This window comes from Perca flavescens, chromosome 8 (genome assembly GCF_004354835.1).
Source record: "Perca flavescens isolate YP-PL-M2 chromosome 8, PFLA_1.0, whole genome shotgun sequence".
Taxonomy (NCBI): domain Eukaryota; kingdom Metazoa; phylum Chordata; class Actinopteri; order Perciformes; family Percidae; genus Perca; species Perca flavescens.
Window position 1 is genome coordinate 22641270 of NC_041338.1, and position 21390 is coordinate 22662659.

Consider the following 21390-nt stretch of genomic DNA (forward strand, 5'->3'; position numbering starts at 1 on the left):
AGAACTGAGGATTACTACAGAAAGCTGTTTTTTTACTCCTTATGAACACCTGCAGATGAGACGGATCACACTCAACCAGCCATTGTTTATTGAATTCGTCTTTTAACTGATATTACAAAAACAAAGTGGCGTAAAAGTAATTCTATAACATAAAGCTTTGCACTTTTCGTCATCGAATGATACAGATTAACCATAACCAAGATACCATAGAGATTTACATACAAAAAAACTGAAGTGCCCTATAATAGCTTGATGTCATTTTGACGTTACACTTGTGCAATACATTGCTGGGAAAGAAAGACAGAAAAAAAAGAAAAGGTGATGGCATTAAATGTAGCTTATTCCATGTGAAAATGAAACAAAAAATGCATTCAAACTAGTTAGTTTCTAGAACAGATGCGTATATGAGCAAACCCACTGTATGAGCCCTTTGACAAAATGAGTGGACCTAGAATTTTTTTTCTTCTTAAACCAATCAAAGTTGAATCTCTAGAGAGACCTGCTCTCATGAAGAAAAACAAATTAAATCTCTACTTCTACAGGAATTTTTTTCATTCACATTTCCATCATAAAAACAACCCCAATTCTGCCATCTGTTGATAAATTCAGGTGGTCCAACAACAAAAAAAATAAAGGAAATTAAAAGTTATAACAAACTGTAAACAATGTATCAGCATAAAAGAGAAGGGGATAATTGAGAAAAAGAACGTCTTCCTCTATTGTAGATTTCCAATCAAACAAAATATAAACATGGTTTCTTTATAAGCAGGTATACCAAACCTTTTCATCCTGGTCTGTTAGACAGTAGAAATTGTGAAAAAACAGGTGTAATAGAGAATATGGTCAGTGTTAATGAGTAAACTGTCATCTGTAAGTACCTGCATGTGCAAGATGGAAAGATGTTGCTACACAGGTCTAAAAGTCTCCTAAAACATTTCCCTCATAGATTATAAATCATATTTCCATTTTTTGCACAATCATGTTAAACAGACTGACTTCACAGCCATTTTATCAATACAGTATAATAAACTCTAAAATCATACTGTGTGGAGGGTACCGGTGAACTAGTGTAAACACTGGGTAGAGAAATGTCATACTGCCACACTGTGGACAATGGATGCAAATACATCAGAAAAGTAACCCCAGCACTAAGCACATGCTGTATCTCTTGCAAAATAGGTTTTAGTCAGGGGAAATCGAATCCCTTAAACACTCAACAGCCTTAACTAATGTTTGGAAAAATCAAGAACATTACTAAAACAAGGCTTCATCTTAATACATAGATTTTAGAATAGTTATAATAAAATAGTCAGATAATCAGGTAATTTGTAGGGATCCACTGATGGTGTTTTGAAGTCAATGCCAATTTCAAATATTCTCCTTACCAAATCCAGTGGCTGTTAGTTTAAGCACAAATGAAGGTGCAAAATGTTTTTTCAGACATGTCTTTGGGAAAAGACACAACACTGGCTGACACCATTAGTATGATGGCTTAGTTGGTGTGTCTGTAGTTATTTGATCTGAATCCTGAGATACATTTATATAAAACAGATCCCCCAAATGTTCCACATGCTGTTCATGTCAGTGATAATACATGACTTGAAATTATCTTTGTGTGTAATTCTTTGAACCACAAACACCCCTAGAGGCTGGAATGATATGTACAATTTTGGACTGACCAAGTGATCAGAAGGCTCCAAGACTTACATTTTAAGTTTCAGCAAAATTGCAATTGCAGCATAAGTGATTCAAGTGCATTGAGAGACACAGGGATCAAACACAAAATGTGTTGTTGAGTGGCAATGTGGAAAATATGTATACAAAAAAAGATTTAGGTAAACAATTTTAAGACATGTATGAAAAGGAATTGGGGGCAGAGGAAGCAAAAATAAAAACAAGAGTAAAAAATAAAAATACAATCATTCCTTCAACAGGCATAAAATCTCCAACTACTAAAAGATCACAGCCATGTTTTAAAACAAATACTGATGATTCGGACTGCAAGAGTGTAGCCTGGCATTGAAGGTTGAAGAACCGTTGATAAAGCATATTGTTTTGGCTGTAACATAAACACACAAGCATACAAATAAAGCGTTTACAAAAAAAAGGCAGGAATACTGATAGAAGGCTCATTCGGCCTGAAATGTTTAGGTCTTTTGATTTCACTCAAAATGTATAGAAGGTTGATTGGTCCCACTCTGATTCGGAGACCAACTCCAACAATCCTTTAGGAAAAAAATCCATTTGTAACTGTGACACATCACTTGTATGTGGAGACCATCTCTTTGTCTTCATACTTCAGCAACAAGGCCTGGAATCTCAACAAGCTCAAGGTCAGTTATCCTCCTCATCGTCGCTGACGAAGCTCCGTCTGTCTTGACTCGTCTCTCGCTCCCTGAGGAAAGTCTGCCTGATCGCCTCCAGCTCCGTCAGCTCAAGACGGACTTTCTCTAGGTGGAAGGAGCGACGGTTCTGGATTAGCCGCATGGGAAACGGGTTCATGTCCACAAAAGCGATGTTCATCAGCTTCCTGGAGGGAAAAAAAAAAAAAAAGGAAAAAAAAAGACACAATCCTATCAGTCTGGGATAGTTCTCTATTGTTCTGCATGCTTTGTGCTTTGCAGATATGACATCCTGTTGTCCCTGTTTTATAGATTTGTTTAAGGTGACTGTGTCTAGTCCTTACCAATATCTGAAAAAATAAGTTTTATGTATTATGATCAGTGAATGAACTGATCCAGACCTACTGTTCTGATTTGATCATTATTGATCAGCTTTAATGCTTATTGCAATTTCTATACAATACTATGCAAAACTCATAGACCATAGATAAGCAGCCACGCAGCCATCTTGCTCCTTATTACTGCAGACACACTGCCCTCAGAAAAACCAAAACAAATTGCAGTTGATGTACCTTGAATCCAGGATTGTTCGTGTAAAGTATCTAAGATATTTGAAGATGGCTGTGGAATCCTGCAGCTTCAAAAACTCTTCCTCTTTGTACTTGAAGAGAGCGAGGGCGAAGCGAAATATGATCTGTGGAGAAAAAAAAAATGATCAAAGCCGTAAAATCTGCCTCATGACTTTCCATTAGTGATCGTATAGCATAACGCATCATCCCTCTGACATGCAAAGCCACTTCAGACGACTAGAGGCGGAATTTATTTGTAATGTCTGAGCACACAGCACAGTACAGCGTTACAGAGATAACAGCTGAATAAAATTGTGTTTCCCGCTAGGCTTGGGTGATTTGACGAATATATCGGCGGTTGTATTTTTTTATTTTTTTTGGGGGGAGGGGTATATTAATTTGTTTTCCTAATTTAATGGTCAGCCTCCGAAGAACTGGTGAGAGCCGCTGCTCTGTGGGCAGCTGCTCAGCAGGGAGAGACAGCGGGGTTAAACAGCCAGCATATTTTCACATCTTAAAAGACATCTGGAACCCAAGAACCCAAGATAAGACACAGTAGAAAAGTGGCACATGTGGAAACTTGTTTACACCCAAACAGAAAACTAATCCACATACCATCTGTGGCAAACATTAAGTCAGCCAACTGAATGGCTACAACTATTTTCAAAGGTCTCCTTAGAAATCTGTCTGTGTGAGGTTAGAGGATCATAGTTTCACTTTCTCGTCCGCCTCACCTTTGGACCTTCATATAGAAAGGCATCCCAGATCTTGAAGAGGATGTCGCTCACCAGACTGTCCACAAACACCACCAGGAACCAGTTGAAGGTGATGAGAGAGAAGTCTACCTTGTACTGCTCAAAGTGGGCATGAAGCCGGGGGAGCTTCTCACTCATCAGGTCCTTGAACACCCGCTGGTCAACCTGCAAAGACACAACCAACATATATTTACATTCTTTATCGCTAAGAGAGATTTCTTTATTTATTACAGCAGGAGAAAACATGGGGTCAAATCCAGTGGAGTCAAAGAAAGCAAAGAGTGCTGATTACTGTGCTGCATTCTTTCTATGATCAGTCATGAGCCACACAGTCACATAAATATGACACACTGACATCAGAGAAACCTGTAAACTATGGTAAGAAGGCGGCAACTTGTCCCAGTGCTAGACTATAACCTATGAGCTTGTTTACCTGTGAGCCAAGCAGAGTCTTGGTGTAATAGTCTCTTGGCATGAACACCTCCACAATGGCTATAAGGCACCAGAAGGCGTCCTCTTGGTCCAGATAGAGCAAGGCAATAGCTGCCAGCCTGAAGAAATCACATGCATAAAAAAAGACTGGTTACAAGGCATAAAAGGCGAGAAGGAGAATGAGAGAAACAGAACCCCTCCTGTACCTGTTTAGCCCCTGACAGTAGCCGATATCTGGATTCCTCCAGGAGAAAGCCATCAGGATGTTCCTGAGTTTCTGGATGCCGCCTGCACTCGGGGAGGAATAGTGCTTGTTGTTGGGCAAAGTACGCAGCAAGTCTAGCTCAATCTGCTTCGAGGCCGGGTTGGGCTTGTCCTGGGCCACATTAAGTAAGGTTTCATAGTAATCGGGCGCCAGGTGGTCCCGAAACTTCTTGACATGGAAGGAGACACACCAGCGCCACACCTGGGACCGGTGCTCATGGGGCACACCAGAGCGAAACAGGGCCTTGAGCTCAGGGGAGCGCACTAGGTTCCTGTTCATGGTGCTGGCCAGATAGTTCTCCCACTTCACCCCGACGGACACCTCCTGATCTGTCATGGACAGGGACTTCAGCTCCAGAGCTCTCACCCTCGCAACCAGCTTCTCCTCCTCTTCCTCCTCCTCGGGGACCGTCTTGAAGCCAAACATGTCATACTCACTGATGTCAAATCAAGGAAGAGAGAAAATGCAAAAATAATATTTAGCAATCAGTGATGTTCAATTCATTCCAAAAGTTATTCACACTTTTAAAATGACCCACATTTGCTTAACCTGCTACGTCACTTCAGGATTTCCAAAATTTGTAACAATACATTTCGACGAGCCCCAAAAGACATGCCTGAGCTTGCACAGAAGTCAGAGCAACATCAATAGCAAACAAAATACCAATAAGCTGAAGTAGCTTTTCCAGTTAAGAAAAATGAAAACAGATGTAGTGACTGCATTGCATTTGTTTCTATTAAGGCTATTGATTTATGCAAAGCGTGCGTACTAGAGCCCGACCGATAAAGGATTTTAAGGCCGATATTGATACAAATATTCAGTGATTTAAAAATCCGATATATTGGCCGATATGTATATATATATATTATTTAAAAATCCAGAAAAAAATAAACAGATTTCCCTAACATTAGTTATTTGTAGTTATTTATGAGTCCTCACTAAAATAATATGATAATGCAGTTTAAAGATAAACTTGTTTGTTTTGATTGTCACAACAGAACAGAGGAACATCAAAATATATTAAAGTTCTGATAAATAACAACAACAAAAATCTAAGAGTGGTGCCAACAGAGACACTGTAGAGTTCCCTCTGGCGGACAAACTATGCAACGCCAACACTCATAACATGGTTGAAGGGTGTTTTGTCCATTTTTATTTTATTTTTTAAATATTAATTTATGGATAGTTTGGAAAATGCCTAATATTGGCCCGCTGATATATCGGTCTGGCTTTGGCATACATGTTAGAAATGCTTTATAATTGTTTAAAGTTGCTTTTACAACAACAACATATTTAAATAAATCTGTTCCAAATTAAAAACATAATTTACATCGTTTCTTTTGGCATAGTCCATACCTGACAGTACTTGGTTTAAAGATGGGGTGATCTTGCTGGTTGGAGCTCTCTGCCTGCAGCGCATCTTCTAATAATCTGGAGATGACTTCTCGGGCTGGGCTCTGCTCTGAAGACGAACACACCGGGGTCCTCACTTCTTGAAGCAGCACCAGATACTTACTCTCCACCTGACACAGCTTGGCCTCCAGGGCCGTACACTGCAGCAAAGATAACAGAGAAATCTTATGAGTATCGTTATCATAACTGACAACATTATGGTTTGTTATTTATTGTTCCTACTTTTAGGTTTGGAGGGCACCAGCTAACTTCCCCTACATACTAGTCAGACTTCCTGTTTCTATTAACAGAATAATGCACCATTACCGACAAACACAATAGAATACCTTTGCTTCTAAAGTCTTTTCTCTGCTCTCAGCGTTTCTGCGTAATACTGTCAGCTCCAGGATCTCTTTGTTCAGGAACTTGTTCTGGGATTTGTAGCCTTGAAGACTGTCCTGAAATGTGAGAAACATGTTCAGTTAATCAGAGTACAAACTTGACTACAAACCATGAAAACGTATTTTAAACTGTACCCTGAGGACGTCCACCTCCTGCTGTTCTTTGTAGGGAGGTGGTGAACAGTCGTTTGGATTGCCGCTCTGCTCGGAGCTCTGGTGCGACAGCTTGATGATGACTTCATCCTTGGCCTGAATGGTCTCCATCAGCATCCCCAGCTGGTCGTTTATCTCTCCCACTTTTATCTTCAGGCCCTTCAGCTCTTGTTGCAGACTCTCCTTCTCCAAGGCGAGACGCTCCATGTGGCCACACAGGGACTGGATCTGTCCATCTCTTTCCTGAAGCAGGGCCTCCGACTGGGCGATCTCTTCCTGGGTTACTGCCGAATCTTGAGTCTGGTCTGAGGCTGCAGATGAATCTGGAGCAGGGGCTGGACGGCGAACTGGCTGCCTATCGCACTGGGAGGTTCTCAGAGTCTGCTGTAGGAGTCTCACCAGCTCCTGGTTGAGAAAGGAGGATTTTGTTTTGTGGTGCAAATTCACAAATATGTAAAACATGAATCAACTGCACTCTTTAGGGACAGCTGCATATTCTGTTTGCTGAGATTTCACCATTTTTACTATGAACTGAATTTGAATTCAGTTCACACTGCTGGGTGCACAGGCATAACAAGCTTAGAGTAAGTTAAATAACAAGTCATTCATTTCTTTACTAACATGTACATTGTATCATATAATATGATTGTATTTGATTATTTTAACAATTGACTAGTTTACTATGTGGACCTCATATCCATCTACAAACCTATTTACATAAGGGCATGAATCTAGAAAAAATTCTAACAATTCTGTTATTTTTGCCTGCATGTTTTAAAGCAGAGGTTGGCCACCTTTGGCTAAAACGGAGACCACCTAATATCATAAAAATGAAAATCACATTTTCACTTTATACTTCATGGAAAATAAACATAGGCACCATGTCACACTGCAGAGACCATTACATTTAGCGTGGCTATTTTTTAGCCGCTATGAACTAACTAAATTGCATGCATCGGGATGCATCAGGATCTGGGTGGCTTAACACCTCGGCTATTTCATTTCCCAAGAGAAATTCTACTAGTTCATATTGTTTGACAGACGCCACAGTCATACTGACCTAAGCAGCAAAATGTAACAAAGCCAGCAATATGTTAAGATCAGAGCATGAAATTCAACAACAAATGTTTACCATAACTATGCATATAGTAATGTGAACAATGTGCAAATACCTGGCTCACACATTTGCACTGATGCAGATACAGTTTCTGTGACATGCAATTACAGTTTTTATTGGCAACTAATTTCTAACAAAGTAGAAAAAATTGCCCACAGTGAGGATTAAACTTAGTAACGCCAACATAGTGTCTTTCAAGAAACATTGCCTCTGTATTCAAACACCATGACCACCATAAACAAGAGAGAGTATGTGGGAAAATATCTTTCTTAGCAATGTTACTAACAAATTCAGTCAAGGCCCAACATTACCTGGAGGCCATAAAACAATAGTATTAACAATGCAATGTCAGCTCCGTCAGTTACAAAGATCCAGCCAGTTAATTAGAGTTACTCAGTTCATTCTTAAACCACTTCACGTTGCAGCCATTGTGACCAATCGGCTCGTCTCAAAACACTAAAACAAGAACAGAGAGAAATGGGAAGAATCGACACAGCTGTGATTGTTGTTAAGAGAACTGCTGTTTCCTCGTTTTTCGCTTAAGCATGACTTATCATTAGCTGTCTTCCTGTATTAATGAGAGCATCAGGATAACACCAAACCGCTTAGTCAAACACCACAACCTCAGGCTTGTTGTGAATTAACTAAAATGAAAGTAAAAGCACTCCAGACAGCATGGTATTTCCCATAATATGGATAATTCAGACATAAAATCAATCCTGGTGCTTTTTAGGTACCCAACAGGACTTTGAGAACAGAAAAATTGAGTAAATACTACTAAATACTATCTTTAGTGATAACATTTTGTACAAAATCCAAATAATTGTAACCATTTCTCCAAATTCTAATGTCATGTTTTCATGTCATGTGATCCGTATATGTGAAATAAGGAGATAACTGTACCTTCTGACTGGCCAGCTCCTCTCGGAGTTTGGCCTGTTCCTGCTGCATGCAACTTAGTTCTTCCTGTTGGCTCTGAAGGCGAAGCTGCATCTCCAAAGGTTTGCGGTCATTACACTCCACTGGGGAGTTCTCAGCAGTGCGCGTCTCAGCGTTGCGACTGACCCTCCCAGAGCCCAAAAGCGGCTTCCTAGGCCGCGATGAGTTACGCACAAAGTCGAAAGTAAACGCTGATCCAAAGGAATCTGAGAGAGCAGAGATAAATACGTAATAAAAGTGACTCAGGGGGCTGGAGCAGGCAGGAACGTTCTGGAAAAATGCATTGTTTGTCCATTTGTCATAGCATTGAGCAAAAACAATTCTCCTTTGGAGAATTTAAGCCGAGTATGAGTATCAAACCCCGGTCAGAGGGAGAATTATGCAGCAGCGAGTGGACGTACGTCTGTGTGTGTCTGGATGAGGTTTCTGTTCAGGGAAGTCCTTGGGTGGAGCATCCACCAGCTCCCAGTCCTCTGCACTGTTCTGTCTGTTGGTATAAAACACACTGCGTCTGCTCTCACCTCCTCTGCCCGGTCGCAGATATGACATGGAGTTCCTGACAGAACAGAAACCAGACAAGATGGTGAAGACTGTGGAGCTACAGTGTTATGCTGGACATTAAGCGACTGCTATAATGTGAATGCTTTTCAAATCCACGGGGATCAAGGGCAAACTGCAGGAAAGCCTGATGCTCTGCTACTTAGTAAATGGTAACATGAGCACAAACAGCCTTTGTTGAGGTCTTTACAGTTTTCCTAACAGGCACTGGGCAACAAAACTGCAGCTGTATAACTAACTAAACTATCAACGCACAACACAGCTTGGGGAGCATAACGTAGAAATAAAGTGTCTCAACACAAATAGAAGGCATTCCTAAATGTAAAATTAACATTGTCATGTATACCATAAGCCCATAGAGACTTGTGTTTTTCACACTTCTAAATGTGAGATAACCGAACCACATGACTATTTGTGTGCAGCAGAATGCAACTCTTGCCTTCCTCGCACCTCGTATACCCAACAAATTACATTATAGATGTAATGCAATTTATTTTAATTTGTTAACCATTGTATTTTAGGATGCCTATTGTCAGCTGGCCAGGGACTACAGGTGGAAATTAGCCGTAGAGGCTAAAGCTGCTCCTTTTACTGTACAGTTAATTAAGGGGGACTGTCCACAACATTATAAACTAATAAACTAAACTGGATTTCAGCCACATTTTTCTGTCTTTCACCTCAAGACCATGTAATGGAAAAGACACATATCAATTTTAATAAATTATCGGTCTACAGCAGCCCTGTAATGAATTCACTCATGCTTTATGAGCATAACAGTGACGCAAAGCATCTTATAAGATCACATTTCTGGTGTTAACATTCTTGAGCTTCAGCTGCTTCTTCACTGATGGTGCATTATAACTAAGAAATCATTATAAAACTCTATGCATTTCAAAATCGGAGAAGCTAAATCGTAATTAAAAAGTAGAACAAACTGGTAAGGAGACATGCTACGAGGAGAAGGGAGCATCGCAGCTCTAATGTTCACGCATACAAAGCAAAATCCCCCATCATGTCACATTTTTAGCATTTCAGTGTTTTGCATCATTTGAATAGATGTGTTGTATGGCCAAAAAGGGGAACTGTTGATGACTGCACACTAGAGCAACTAGTGAACTATGTATGCAACCATTTCCTCTACTGCCATCAACCTCAGGAAAAACTGAAGAGGTATCTTCTTTTCTTAATACAGCTCTATCGGGGCACATAGTAGACAAACTAGTTGTGCCTGTTTGACAGGGACTCAAAACAAACACACATCCTTTTAAAAACTGTGGGTACGATATTATCCTGCTAGGCTGCAGAAAGCTTTCGTTCAGCCTTACCTGAGTTCTGTACCAAAGTTTTTGAGGGAGAAGTTGAGGGAGTTTGTGGACGCGGCAGAAGGCCCTCTGGCTGACTGGATCCCCACCATTCCCCCGCCATCTGTTTCTGTCTCCATTGCAAAGTCGCTGCGGACATTCTCCATGCTGTCACTTAGCTTCTCAAAGACAGGCGCATCTGAAATAAAACAGAGTACATTTGAACAACAACATACTAATAATAATAATAATAATAATAATAATAATAATAATAATAATAATATCACATTACTCATATCACCACTGCGGTTTTGCAGGAGCTGTATCAATGTGTTTGTTGAGGAATTGAGATCGTCTTTGACCCTGAATTGTTTCACCAGAGTTAAGTGGAGCTATATTTCGAGTTACACAGAATGCCATTTATAGCAGGGTGGATGTCTGTGGTTTCATGAGCAGCTCTCTTACCTACAGAAAATAACATATGCAGCTTTTCCTAGCCATGAAGGCTATATATAAAATTTCCTCTTTGTATGAAATTAGCTGGGGAAGCGTGGGGACATTTTCTAAATGGCCAAACAGCTCCACAGTTATGCCGTCACACCCAAGACGGAAGCTAGTTGCAACCACATAGTTGTTGTAACGCTGCAATTCAAGTAGGACAATGATCAAACTCCCTTAGCTCTGATAAAACTTTTGAACTGACATGTTCAAGGACAAGGAAAACAAATCCTGCCATCCTCTCTAAACCTGTGCCAGCTTTAATTAATACAGCTAATTAGTTTCATGTGTTACAGCATGGTTTGTTTGGCTGTTCTGTATCTAAACCTTTATACTCTATTACCAACAGTCTTGCATCTTGGTTATACTGTAAAGAAAAGCTTAGGCATGTTAATATTTGACTAGCTGTGCAAAAAGGGCAACATCAAACATTTAATGTCCTCAGCACAGCCAGAGGGATAATTCCAGTTAAGGAGACATTAATGTGATTTCACATCCTGCTCCCACACAGCTCGTTGACAAAAGGTCAAGGAATTCTGAGACAGAAGGGGTGTTAAAAATGTATGTATTCTATATATTTACATTCAGGAACAGCTACTTTTTGTAGGACTGATGATTTAAAATGATTTGTCTCTACGGGGTTGAGAAATGTTTACAAAATCAGGTATTACAATTTGTCTGACTAAATACCTCTATATTCGTATTGACAAGACGGTTAACATGGGTATTTGTGAATTTTTCAAACCTTTTTAAAAAGAAAAACAGTCATGTGTATGTGATAACAGGAACAGGAAGAGGCTTTCGCTGTTCATTCAACTCAGCTAGAACGGTCAAAACAAGTTGAGTCACTTAAAAACAACTAAAGCTCTCAAAAACAATATCTTATCTTATCTTATATTCTAACAATAACCCTTTTGGTCCGAGGTCAAAACATTGTTTTTCATGCTACTATCTGAATCTTCTCTTAGCTTCAAACGTGGATGTATTGCACCTCTTCTTTTTCAGAATAGCCAAGACTATTTTGAAATAATGAAATGTTTGATATACGTAAATAGTTGCATTCAAGATTTAGGATGCATTATATACATGTACATTTTAGGTTCACCTGCAAAAAGTGTGTTACAAAATGCATTTTATTAGAATTCTATTCCTATTGTTAAACCAGTGTTTCCTCTATGTTGATTTGACTGTGGCGGCACCCCACGACAACATTTCTCCCCCCCACGGTATCAGAAATAATTCAATTTCAATTCAATTCAATTTTATTTATAGTAACAAATCATAACAGAGTTATCTCGAGACAATCAACAGATAGAGTAAGTCTAGACCACACTCTATGATTTACAAAGCCCCAACAATTACAGTAATTCCCTCAAGAGCAAGCATTAGCAGTGGCTATTGCGGCAGTGGCTATTGCGACAGTGGCGAGGAAAAACTCCCTTTTAGGAAGAAACCTCGGCAGACCCAGACTCTTGGTAGGCGGTGTCTGACGGGGCCGGTTGGGGGTGTGATGGCGATAATAGTCGCAAATAGGGCTGCATTGTAGCGCATGTCGGAGAATTTGGCGGACATACGCTTCACACCGCAAGCGGGCACGCGCATCACTCGGCGGACCTGCCCCCACTGGTAAAAAAAGAAATCCTAAAGGAAACACTGGTTTAACAGTTGGCAAATTCCTTGTAAGTGTTACTTACTTGGCAATAAATCCTAGGCTAATTCTGATGACAGCTCATTATAAAACAATAGTTTATAATAACAAATAATAAGTGAAATCTGTGAGATGAATGATGGGCTCAGAACAGATTCAAATACAATCAATAAAACCAGCCAAAACTGAAAAGGTGTAGCAAGAAACATTAACTTAAAATAACTTGTACTTAACTTTTCTTCCAGTCAAACCTTGTGACTAACTTGTCGATGTTGACTAATGAGTCAAGGGTCAACACCTAGAATGTGCATAGTTTACAACTGAGACAAACTAAACTTCGGTGCTCACACAGTGCTTGGATTGGCATAACACATTATGCTGGAACTAGTCACACACTGCCTGACCTTCCTCCACAGCGCTGCGGATAAGGGCCAGGCTAGTCCACAAAGCATTCCAGAATGGGAGAAAAATGTGCTATGTCTTATTGGCATTTCTTTAAACCGATCACAATCGTCTTGGGCGGCGCTAAGCCCCAGACAAAATGACGATTCCTCTGCAAAATAGCATCAGGAAGGAACTTGTTTTGGAGGAACATGTGTACGTTCAAAAGTTGTTTTAGTCTTGCAACAGAAAACTCAGATTGGACAGATAGTCTAGCTATATGTCTTGATTTACCCTGCAGAGATTCGAGGTGCAGTTAACCATAGTCCGAATAAATTGACCGAAGTTTAGAATGCCAACACAAAGAGGCGGAAGGTGACTTACATCCGGCCAAATATTAGGGACATCCGGCAGAATTCCCAGCAGCACCTGAACAATCCCGAAACAAATATAGACTATGCTGGGACTGAGATATATATCCTCATGTTTATATTGTTTCTATTCATTTAGCCATGTTACAGTAGCAGATGCTTGTGAGAACACTTGAAAACAATAAGCAGTTCACACAATGAGATCTTTGTTTCTCCGAGTGTATTCAAATAAAACACACCCCAGACAGAGTTGAACTCCTTTCTTTTGCCCTTTGTTGATTACTCATTTAATCAGAGCTTGATATAACCATTCCTACATGCTCTATCGTAGGAACTCGGGAACCTGGCAACAAAATAACTCAACTTGTGTAGCATTTGTGAAAATATGAATCCATCAGATACAGGTGTTTACTTTCACCTGGTGCCTGGACGTGATGAAGCAGAGCCGTGAAAATGAGTGTCCATACAAACCATACATATGTGTGTGTATGTGTGTACCTGCCTACCATTGTCTTTGCCTACGAGGCCGGTGGAAGGGTGGGCCGGGGTCGGTGAGCCCCAGCTGTTTCTCTGACCGGAGCCTCGTGTGTTGCTGTACTCCCAACGTTTCTGCTGTAACTGCTGGAGCCAGTAATGCATTACCTGCCTGCTGGGGGCCTACAAACACACACAAAAACACAGTTACTCACACAAGTCAGTCCTATCATAGAGATCAAAGGTTAAAAGGCAACTCAAACATCAATATCAATGGAATGGCACCTTGGCTAGAAAAAAAGCGACAGCTGTGAAATCAAATAAAGCATATGAAACAGCCCAAGTGCACTTTAAATAGCAGGTTACTATTAGGATCTGTCATGTGAATGAGCACAGATGCTGGTTTCAGTCTCAGTTCCAGCCTTGGGCAGTGCAAGCTGTTTGGTATTAACCATTCACACCATCTGCTGAAAATGCTCCAGCCTTTAGTAGGCAGCCAGGCTGAGTGAGACCAGAGACCAGAAGCACCTGTCTGGGAACCGAAACCCGTCACAGTCAAATGACAGCAAAAAAGACACCATCACATGAGATGACCCTTTGCAAAACAAAGGTGTCATGAGGGCGGATGAGCTCATGTGCATGTCAATCAGAGCCTAAATGACCTCTAGGTAAACACTAAACAGTGGACTGACAGTGTGTGTTTGGGACAATCAGCTGTGCTGATTAAGATCTTTTCTAACAAACATCCACGTGTATAATAGATTTTTTCTTTTTCTTTAGCCAGCTTAAAAGTTGTCAAATCTTGTGATTTGACAACTTTTTAAGCGGTCAGCAGAAATATTTTCATGTCCGAAAAAAATCTAAGATGAGAATAAATCAGGTTGGAATGGGTGCGTGTGCCTTTCCACAACAAGAAAGGAAGCGACAAATGACAGCAAAGCAGTGCAACACATGCGGAAAAGTTTCTACCTTCATAAGGAACTCCTTCCCCGCAGTGCGGATCTCAAACTGACCCTCTTCGCTCTCCACATCGTAGCTGAAGCACGCATCGCCTATCTCGATGTGCCCGAGCGGCAAGGCATCTTGGGGAGTCTTGAAGTGATACAAATAACATTTCCTCGGATCGTACACGAACCACCTCGGCTTGTAACCCCTAAGAGGCCCCTTACCGGACAGTTTGTTCAAGTAGCCGCACAGCTTGGAGGCCTGCTCCTTCGCTCCCTCGACCTCGGCCACATCCACAGACCTGCAGGCCACAATCCGGGAAGCTGTGCAGGAGTTTGCGTCGCAGCCATCCTCCTCTTCGTGCATCTTCTTTCCTCGAAGTTTCTTCTTCGTGCAGCGCAGCGGATGCCCACTCCTGTTTCCATCCGCATGACAGCCTGCCTCTTGGAGAGGGGGAGCATGGGAGATGTAGTGTATTTCAACGGTGACGTGGTGTTACTTGTGTATGTTTGAGGATGCATTACCGCTGGGTGGTGGTGTTTGACCAGATGTGCAACCTGAGACACTCCAGCTGCTAATGGTAAAAAACATGTTTTACCCATGTTTTATATACTGTCTATGGTTTTACCTGTTACAAGTAAAATAGAATAATAGTTCCTGTTTTGATGTTGAATTAAAGACGTATTCAATTTATCGACAAAGCCTAATTAAAACCATCCTAACTGGAGATTTAAAATACTGAAAATCTCCCCAAATCGCAGGTTTTGTATGTAAATAATCTGATAGGTAACTAGTACTGTTACTGTGAAAGAAATGTTGAGCATTTGACTCTAAAATATAGTGGCGTACTCTTAAAAAGGAGCTACAGTACATTGACCAATAAATCATTCTAGTCTACAGCTGTTTTTTCACCAGTGTATAATATGTGATGTTGACATGCACTTAACTATATGTATTCACAGAGTGACTCATACAGTAAAACTGAGTACTATAACCTATATAGCCTGTTGGAATATTTCCTGCCAAACTCAGATTTCATTCTGGAGCTGCACAAATGAACAAGCTCTTCCACATGCTTTAGGTTGATTGATGGTTGTAGCTGTGTGAACATGCTATGGCATGATGCATGTGGGTCCCCGAAAACCACATGTGATAGCTGTATAACTTTTTGTTTAATGATTATTTCGGCCAGAATGAACTTTGGCTTTACTTCTGGAAGAGCTAAGATGTGTGTGAGGATGCTTGTTTCACCATTAGATTTAAAGGTGATGTGATGTAGTTTTGTTGTAAGGACATTTTGTAGACGTCAACTGACTGTGACCTTTTAAACACCCACATCCTCCTCATACGTATGTCGCCAGAAGACTGAAAAAAGATCTTAAAGACCCTTTTGTCTGGTAACTGTCTGAAAACGATGCTTCCTTTTTGTTTATCCTTGGCTGCTGTAGATAGAATACATTTATATGCTGTTCACGCACAGGTTATTATAGTATAGGCCTATGATACTATTGAATCTTTACAAACGCGGAAACAGTGATAACATTTGACCCCAAACCTCTCAACCCCACAGAGGAGCACATAATGACTCACAAACACGTTTAAAACTGACAGACAGCACTGTTGAGATGATGTTGAAATTCTAGGTCATGACACTGTAGCATTACTTTGTCATACATGGAACATAACAGTGCATGTGTTGGGTAAACGCTGGCTGGGTACATGGATACTAGGCCTATCATTTCTATTATATGCAAATTAGAGGTAAAATAAACTTTGTAGACATTCAGAACCAGACTGTTCACACAGGAAAAAGTAGCAGTGTAGCTTCTGGGATCAAAGTTGAAGCAATGTTATCATTGGGGAATGCTGAGATCTCATCCCGCTCAATACGACACAGACTGCTTCTGGTTTTTGTCTCTCCCCCACTGGGACTTCCTACTGCTGAGAAGAAACCAACAGAGAGATGATTCATTGTGACTGTCTCAGCCATGGGGGGAATGAGTTAGCCATTATTCAGCCTATGACAACCTTAAAAACAGGGCTTGGAAATTTCTCATCTTATTAGAGTTTTGTTTATGCCCTCCAGATCTCTGTGAATCTTCCCAAACATTTCCATTCTTTCACACATTTTGCTCCTGCCTTGATCTGAATTCATTGCAAACCCAGGTCAGAAAACACAGAAGATCAACTGCTGACGCAACTTATCTCCCATTGCTACAGTAATCACACAGCCTGTGGGTAAAAACACCTCCTCTTGCAACCAACGCACTCATGTGCATACAAACCACAGTTTCTATACAGCTTACTTTCCGTTTCTCTTCAGGAAGCTCCTGCTTTGTTCAGCAGCCATTAGATGTCTTTATTATGCAAATGAGCTGTATGAACTCTGCTGTGCCATTGCGGAGCAGCACTGCTTTCCAAGCCGGTGGAAAAATGTGTGTGTAACTGTAAATGTCATCTGTCTATATCTCCCGTGTAGTGTCATACTCCCTCAGAACACCTTCGGTTGGATGTTACAGACTGTTCAGAAGTTGAGAGAAGCATTTGAAAGTTTGCTGAAATGACACCAGGTTCAAACTGCACACGCTTAAGGACAGGTATGTACACATCTCTCACCTTATGATAACAGTTTCTGGGCTTTACATTCAACTGAGAATAAAGTCTCATTGTCCATTTTTTTTAATAATTTTTCTAGGGATTGAAAGAAATTGCTGTGTACGGTACAAACAACAGAAACCCAGATCAGGGTCAGTGACAAAGGATCCCAGACCTAGAAAATCCCCCTGCCTCAGGACCTGTCTGACATTTTGCTTTAAGGTAAGAACTGTTAATAGATCACTTCCATGTTCACCAGAACTAGTCCCTTACTGCTTTAATGACTAACTTATTAACTATATATCTCCATGCAAAGTATGACAAACAGTTTGCTTAACATCAGTGTGACATTACAGCAGAGGATGTCAATGTAAATAAAAGCCTTGTTGTATGAAAAGGGAAAATGGCCTTCTTTGTACAGTGTGAATGGACTTTGGACATTGTGGATTCTGAATAGTTTAAGTGGCCCAATTTTAATAAATATTTCGATTTAACAGGAAAGAAATATTACAGTTTATGTTAAAATTTAAGCTCATGAACGATCCGGTATTTCTTGCAACAATGAGAATATTGAGCCACTTTTAATCGTTGGTTGACGCCTCCTGGAAAATAAGCAAATTAGACTGTTTAAATGCACCCTCACTGCGTACGTTAGGGAAATGAATGCTTGGTTGTCTTCATCGGCTGTCTGTGTGGCTTTGATTAGGACCAGGCAAGGATGGAGCAAAGGGAGTCACCAGTGGATTCTCATGTTGAGGGGACTGAAGGAAGACTCAGGGAATTGGCTTCAAAGTGGTTCATAGAGACTCAAGTTCCACTCATTGTCCACAACGGCTTCTTCCCCACTTGGTTCCTGGGCTTCATCACAAGAAAGTAAGTATAAATACATCTTAAGTGGGCTATGAGCCAAGATTGTTATTTCTGTCAAACTATCTGCCGGTTGAGAATCAACTTTAAAGCTCAATGTTATAATCATATGTTTGTGACAACAAAGGTATTGCATTCTCCATAAAAGTGCCTATACATCCTATTTATATATAGAACTATGTATTAATTACTACAAACTACTACTATATAACTACTATATAACTCTATACTACACAGATTAGTAACAAATGCTGCATTTTTAATGTAGAAGGTGTTTTTTTTTTTTTTTTTATTGGTAAAGCAAATAAATGTTTATGGGTTATTACTTAAGCTCTATTATTTTAAGTGAATTTATTTATGTATAGGTCAGAGTGTAGATCAGCTGCGGTGACATTTAAAGCAGACATTTAGGACCTATCCATCCTGGCTGACATACAGTAGACACCTACATAAAGATCACAAGGGACAGTTTCGTCAGAACCTGTGTATTGGTAAATGACAGGTTTATGGAAAAACCCGGAGACAAAATGGATTTTCCTTTGATGCAATGTAATTTCCAAGGTGAATACGTGATCAGCCTTATTGTTCCTGTAAACTCAGGCCAAATTGGGCTTTTGGGAAACACTTTTCTAAGTTTGGGTTTTAAAGTTCTTCATGGTCTATCTACAGGGAGGGTGAAGAAATACTCAGAGAAAAGGAGCTGGGCTGTTTCCTAATCCGTCTCAGTGATAAGGCCATCGGATACATACTGTCTTATAAGTGAGTATTGGGTTGAACAACCTGTTACCTACTGATTGTGTTTTATAGCAAGGTCATTTGGAAATTTACCTCACTATAAAAACTTGGCGTGTTTTTGAATGCAATTTCTGCCTCTGTTTTAAATGCTCATAAGTGTTATTACATGTATATCTTAACAAATCAATAATGCTTCTACAAGTTAAAGTACAGTACAGATGTAAACAGTGTTGCAAAGGGCTCATGATATGAGGATTATGTGCCAAATCCGCTGAAGTTATATTTCTGGAATTGCTTTAAGTTATTTATTTTAGCAGATTACTTTATCAGTGGACATCCAAGCTCCAAAAGTCACACATGGGATGTTTCAGTTGTGCATTAATCTAACACTGCATGCAACATCATACCGTTTTTGTTGTCTTAACTACAGATCTTATTTCAGTCATTTTAACCAAAGGAACCTATGTTGTTTTGTGTTTTTTTAATCTAATACATTTTAATTTCCTGTTGCAGAGGCAGGGATCGGTGTCGACATTTCGTGATAAACCAAAGTGAATCAGGGCAGTTTTTCGTTTGTGGAGACACTAAAGGGCACGACTCTGTCTCTGATCTCATAGAATACTACAAGACTAGCTCCATTCAGCCGTTTGGAGAGTACCTGACATCTTCGTGTTTTGAGGTGAGACAAAACTCCTGAGTCACTTTCTTTAAGTAACATTGATCGAGAGTTAGGGTCTTACTGCTGTTTTGTTCTTGTAGGCACTGGATAAAGAGCTGTACGATACCATCCAGGTTAGCCCTAAAGAAAAGCCTGTGGCCTGTGAAGCTGTGAAGAACATACGAAAACCACAGATGAAATCGGCCTCAGTGCAGCCGCCTGCACGACCACCAAAGAGCAACAGGACACTAGAGGCGAGTACAGTCCATAAATTACAGGGAGATCATTCTAACTAAAATGTGTCACTGAAATTGTTGCTGTATTAATACCTCCAAGCTAACTTTAAGAACCACACTTGTTTTGTAAAACAGGAAGTACCACCTTTGCCTCGGAGGAGCAGGCACCTTGATAGTGGCCCCGTAAATGACATTTTGTATGCTCAGCTCAGGAAGCAAATACCTAGGGAGATACCGAGATCCCGACACATCTGTCAGGACAATTTCCCTGGCAATAATCCAGGGAGAGCTGGGAGATCCCCAACCCAGGATCAGAGCAGGTGTAGTCCTCCAGCTGGACCAGAGTCTGTATATTGTGAGCTCGGCCTGTTGGACACCAAGAGCAGATCTCTAACGCTTCTGGACAACAACTCTGATGGAGAGCAGTCTTGCAGGCTGAGTGCACCCCCCCACACACCACCAAGACTTTCCCCCAGGCCGGTCAGACAAGCCAATTACTTTGGCCCGGCGCCAGAGAGGACAGACTCGTGCAGCAGAGCCAGCAGCTGCAACAGCCTGGAAAACATGAGTGACAGCGCTGTCTATCACCTGGCTGGCAGGCCTGGTAGCCCACACACTACACCCTCTGGGGCCAGATCATCGGCAGCAGAGCAGCACAGTGGTTCAGTGTATGATGAGGTCCCCATTGAAGCCACCGTTGGCCGCTTTCTTCATAACAATACATATGAGCTGATTCCTGGCCACGAGAACACACCTCAACCCAACAGCAGCACTTATGAGCCTCTGGAGAACATCAGGCCCAAACATAACCACTCTTCCTGGGGGTTGAAGGTTAGTAATGTCGTCAAAATGCTTTCATTTAAATACTTGAAAAGTTGTATTTATTGTTCATCCTATTTATTTATTGATTAACTTTTTTTTACCTCCTGCAGAACGATAAATGGAAATGGCTGTTTCCTGAGGCCAAGAGGAAATGGTGAAAAGGTTACCTTACCAGCTGCTGATGAAAATGTTCACTAATTGTACTCTGACACTACAGTGGCTGCCTAATATACAGAACACTCTGTGAAAGCTTCTTTTACATATTCAACATTACTTTACATGTTCATAGCTATTCAAATGACATCTTCTGTATTTTTGCTTTTTAATGTATTTATTTAAAAATGATTATGCATTTACATTTAAATAAATGAGAGATTCAAGAAGGAAAAGTCATAATTCTTTTCTCCAGAGAAAAAGGGTGTACTGTGTTTACTACTGCTCTTAAAAAATATTTTGACTACAGACTGCTACCATCAATGCTGCACTTCATTCACAGGAAACGTCATTTGCATACAGATTTCAAACGTCTGTATAGAAACGAGAAAGAGTGTCAAAGATGTTGAAATGTCATTTATTATCTTCTATCATCTGCTGCCCTTTTTATCTGTCTATTTATAGTTGTAGCCACTAAAACGACAGTATAACCTTTCTTTGTACTTGAATGCTTTCCGTGGTCATAGTTATCTCTATAAGTGATTACATATAGGAAAAGATACAGTACTGTTTTTAATGTGGAACATGGCTGGTTTTCCCTGAAAGTGATGCAATACAAACCAGGATATATTAACCCAATTAAATATCTTATCATTCAGCTCAGAAGATCAACAATATTTTGACATTTCTGACATAGTTTCTTTCACAACTTAGATAAAGATGATAAAGTGCCTGACGGTGTATCAGTGGGTTTCTATACCCGTGAATAACACTCTGACAAAA

The 21390-nt window shown here is 40.4% G+C and overlaps 2 protein-coding genes across 2 annotated transcripts; one reads left to right on the forward strand and one right to left on the reverse strand.

Moving 5' to 3' along the window:
• Positions 1-65: 65 nt before the first annotated feature.
• tbc1d2b (TBC1 domain family, member 2B) lies at positions 66-15030 on the reverse strand. Its single transcript, XM_028584773.1, has 13 exons — positions 14566-15030; positions 13629-13779; positions 10249-10423; positions 8767-8921; positions 8330-8571; positions 6292-6714; positions 6103-6213; positions 5720-5916; positions 4305-4799; positions 4100-4217; positions 3646-3831; positions 2915-3036; positions 66-2530 (listed from the first exon to the last, which is right to left on the reverse strand). Exons 1-13 carry the CDS (start codon positions 14905-14907, stop codon positions 2335-2337), a joined length of 2913 nt encoding a protein of 970 aa, XP_028440574.1. The 5' UTR covers positions 14908-15030; the 3' UTR covers positions 66-2334.
• LOC114559828 (SH2 domain-containing protein 7) lies at positions 14550-20870 on the forward strand. The gene is made up of 9 exons (XM_028584776.1): positions 14550-15121; positions 17021-17138; positions 17237-17358; positions 17843-18009; positions 18673-18762; positions 19252-19417; positions 19498-19650; positions 19768-20463; positions 20565-20870. The coding sequence occupies exons 2-9, from the start codon at positions 17102-17104 to the stop codon at positions 20610-20612; spliced, it is 1479 nt and encodes a 492-aa protein (XP_028440577.1). The 5' UTR covers positions 14550-15121; positions 17021-17101; the 3' UTR covers positions 20613-20870.
• The last annotated feature ends 520 nt before the right edge of the window (positions 20871-21390 follow it).

What these genes read in the sequence shown, in the direction of transcription:
- tbc1d2b (XM_028584773.1), bottom strand. Translation starts at nt 14,907, where the DNA reads ATGCACGAAGAGGAGGATGGCTGCGACGCAAACTCCTGCACAGCTTCC. An exon ending in AGGAGCTGGCCAGTCAGAAG is followed by an intron (nt 6,715 to 8,329) that starts GTACAGTTATCT and finishes TTTCTCAACCAG; the next exon opens with GAGCTGGTGAGACTCCTACA. An exon ending in AGGAGGTGGACGTCCTCAGG is followed by an intron (nt 6,214 to 6,291) that starts GTACAGTTTAAA and finishes CTCACATTTCAG; the next exon opens with GACAGTCTTCAAGGCTACAA.
- LOC114559828 (XM_028584776.1), top strand. Translation starts at nt 17,102, where the DNA reads ATGACACCAGGTTCAAACTGCACACGCTTAAGGACAG. An exon ending in TGACATCTTCGTGTTTTGAG is followed by an intron (nt 19,418 to 19,497) that starts GTGAGACAAAAC and finishes TTGTTCTTGTAG; the next exon opens with GCACTGGATAAAGAGCTGTA. An exon ending in AGAGCAACAGGACACTAGAG is followed by an intron (nt 19,651 to 19,767) that starts GCGAGTACAGTC and finishes TTTGTAAAACAG; the next exon opens with GAAGTACCACCTTTGCCTCG.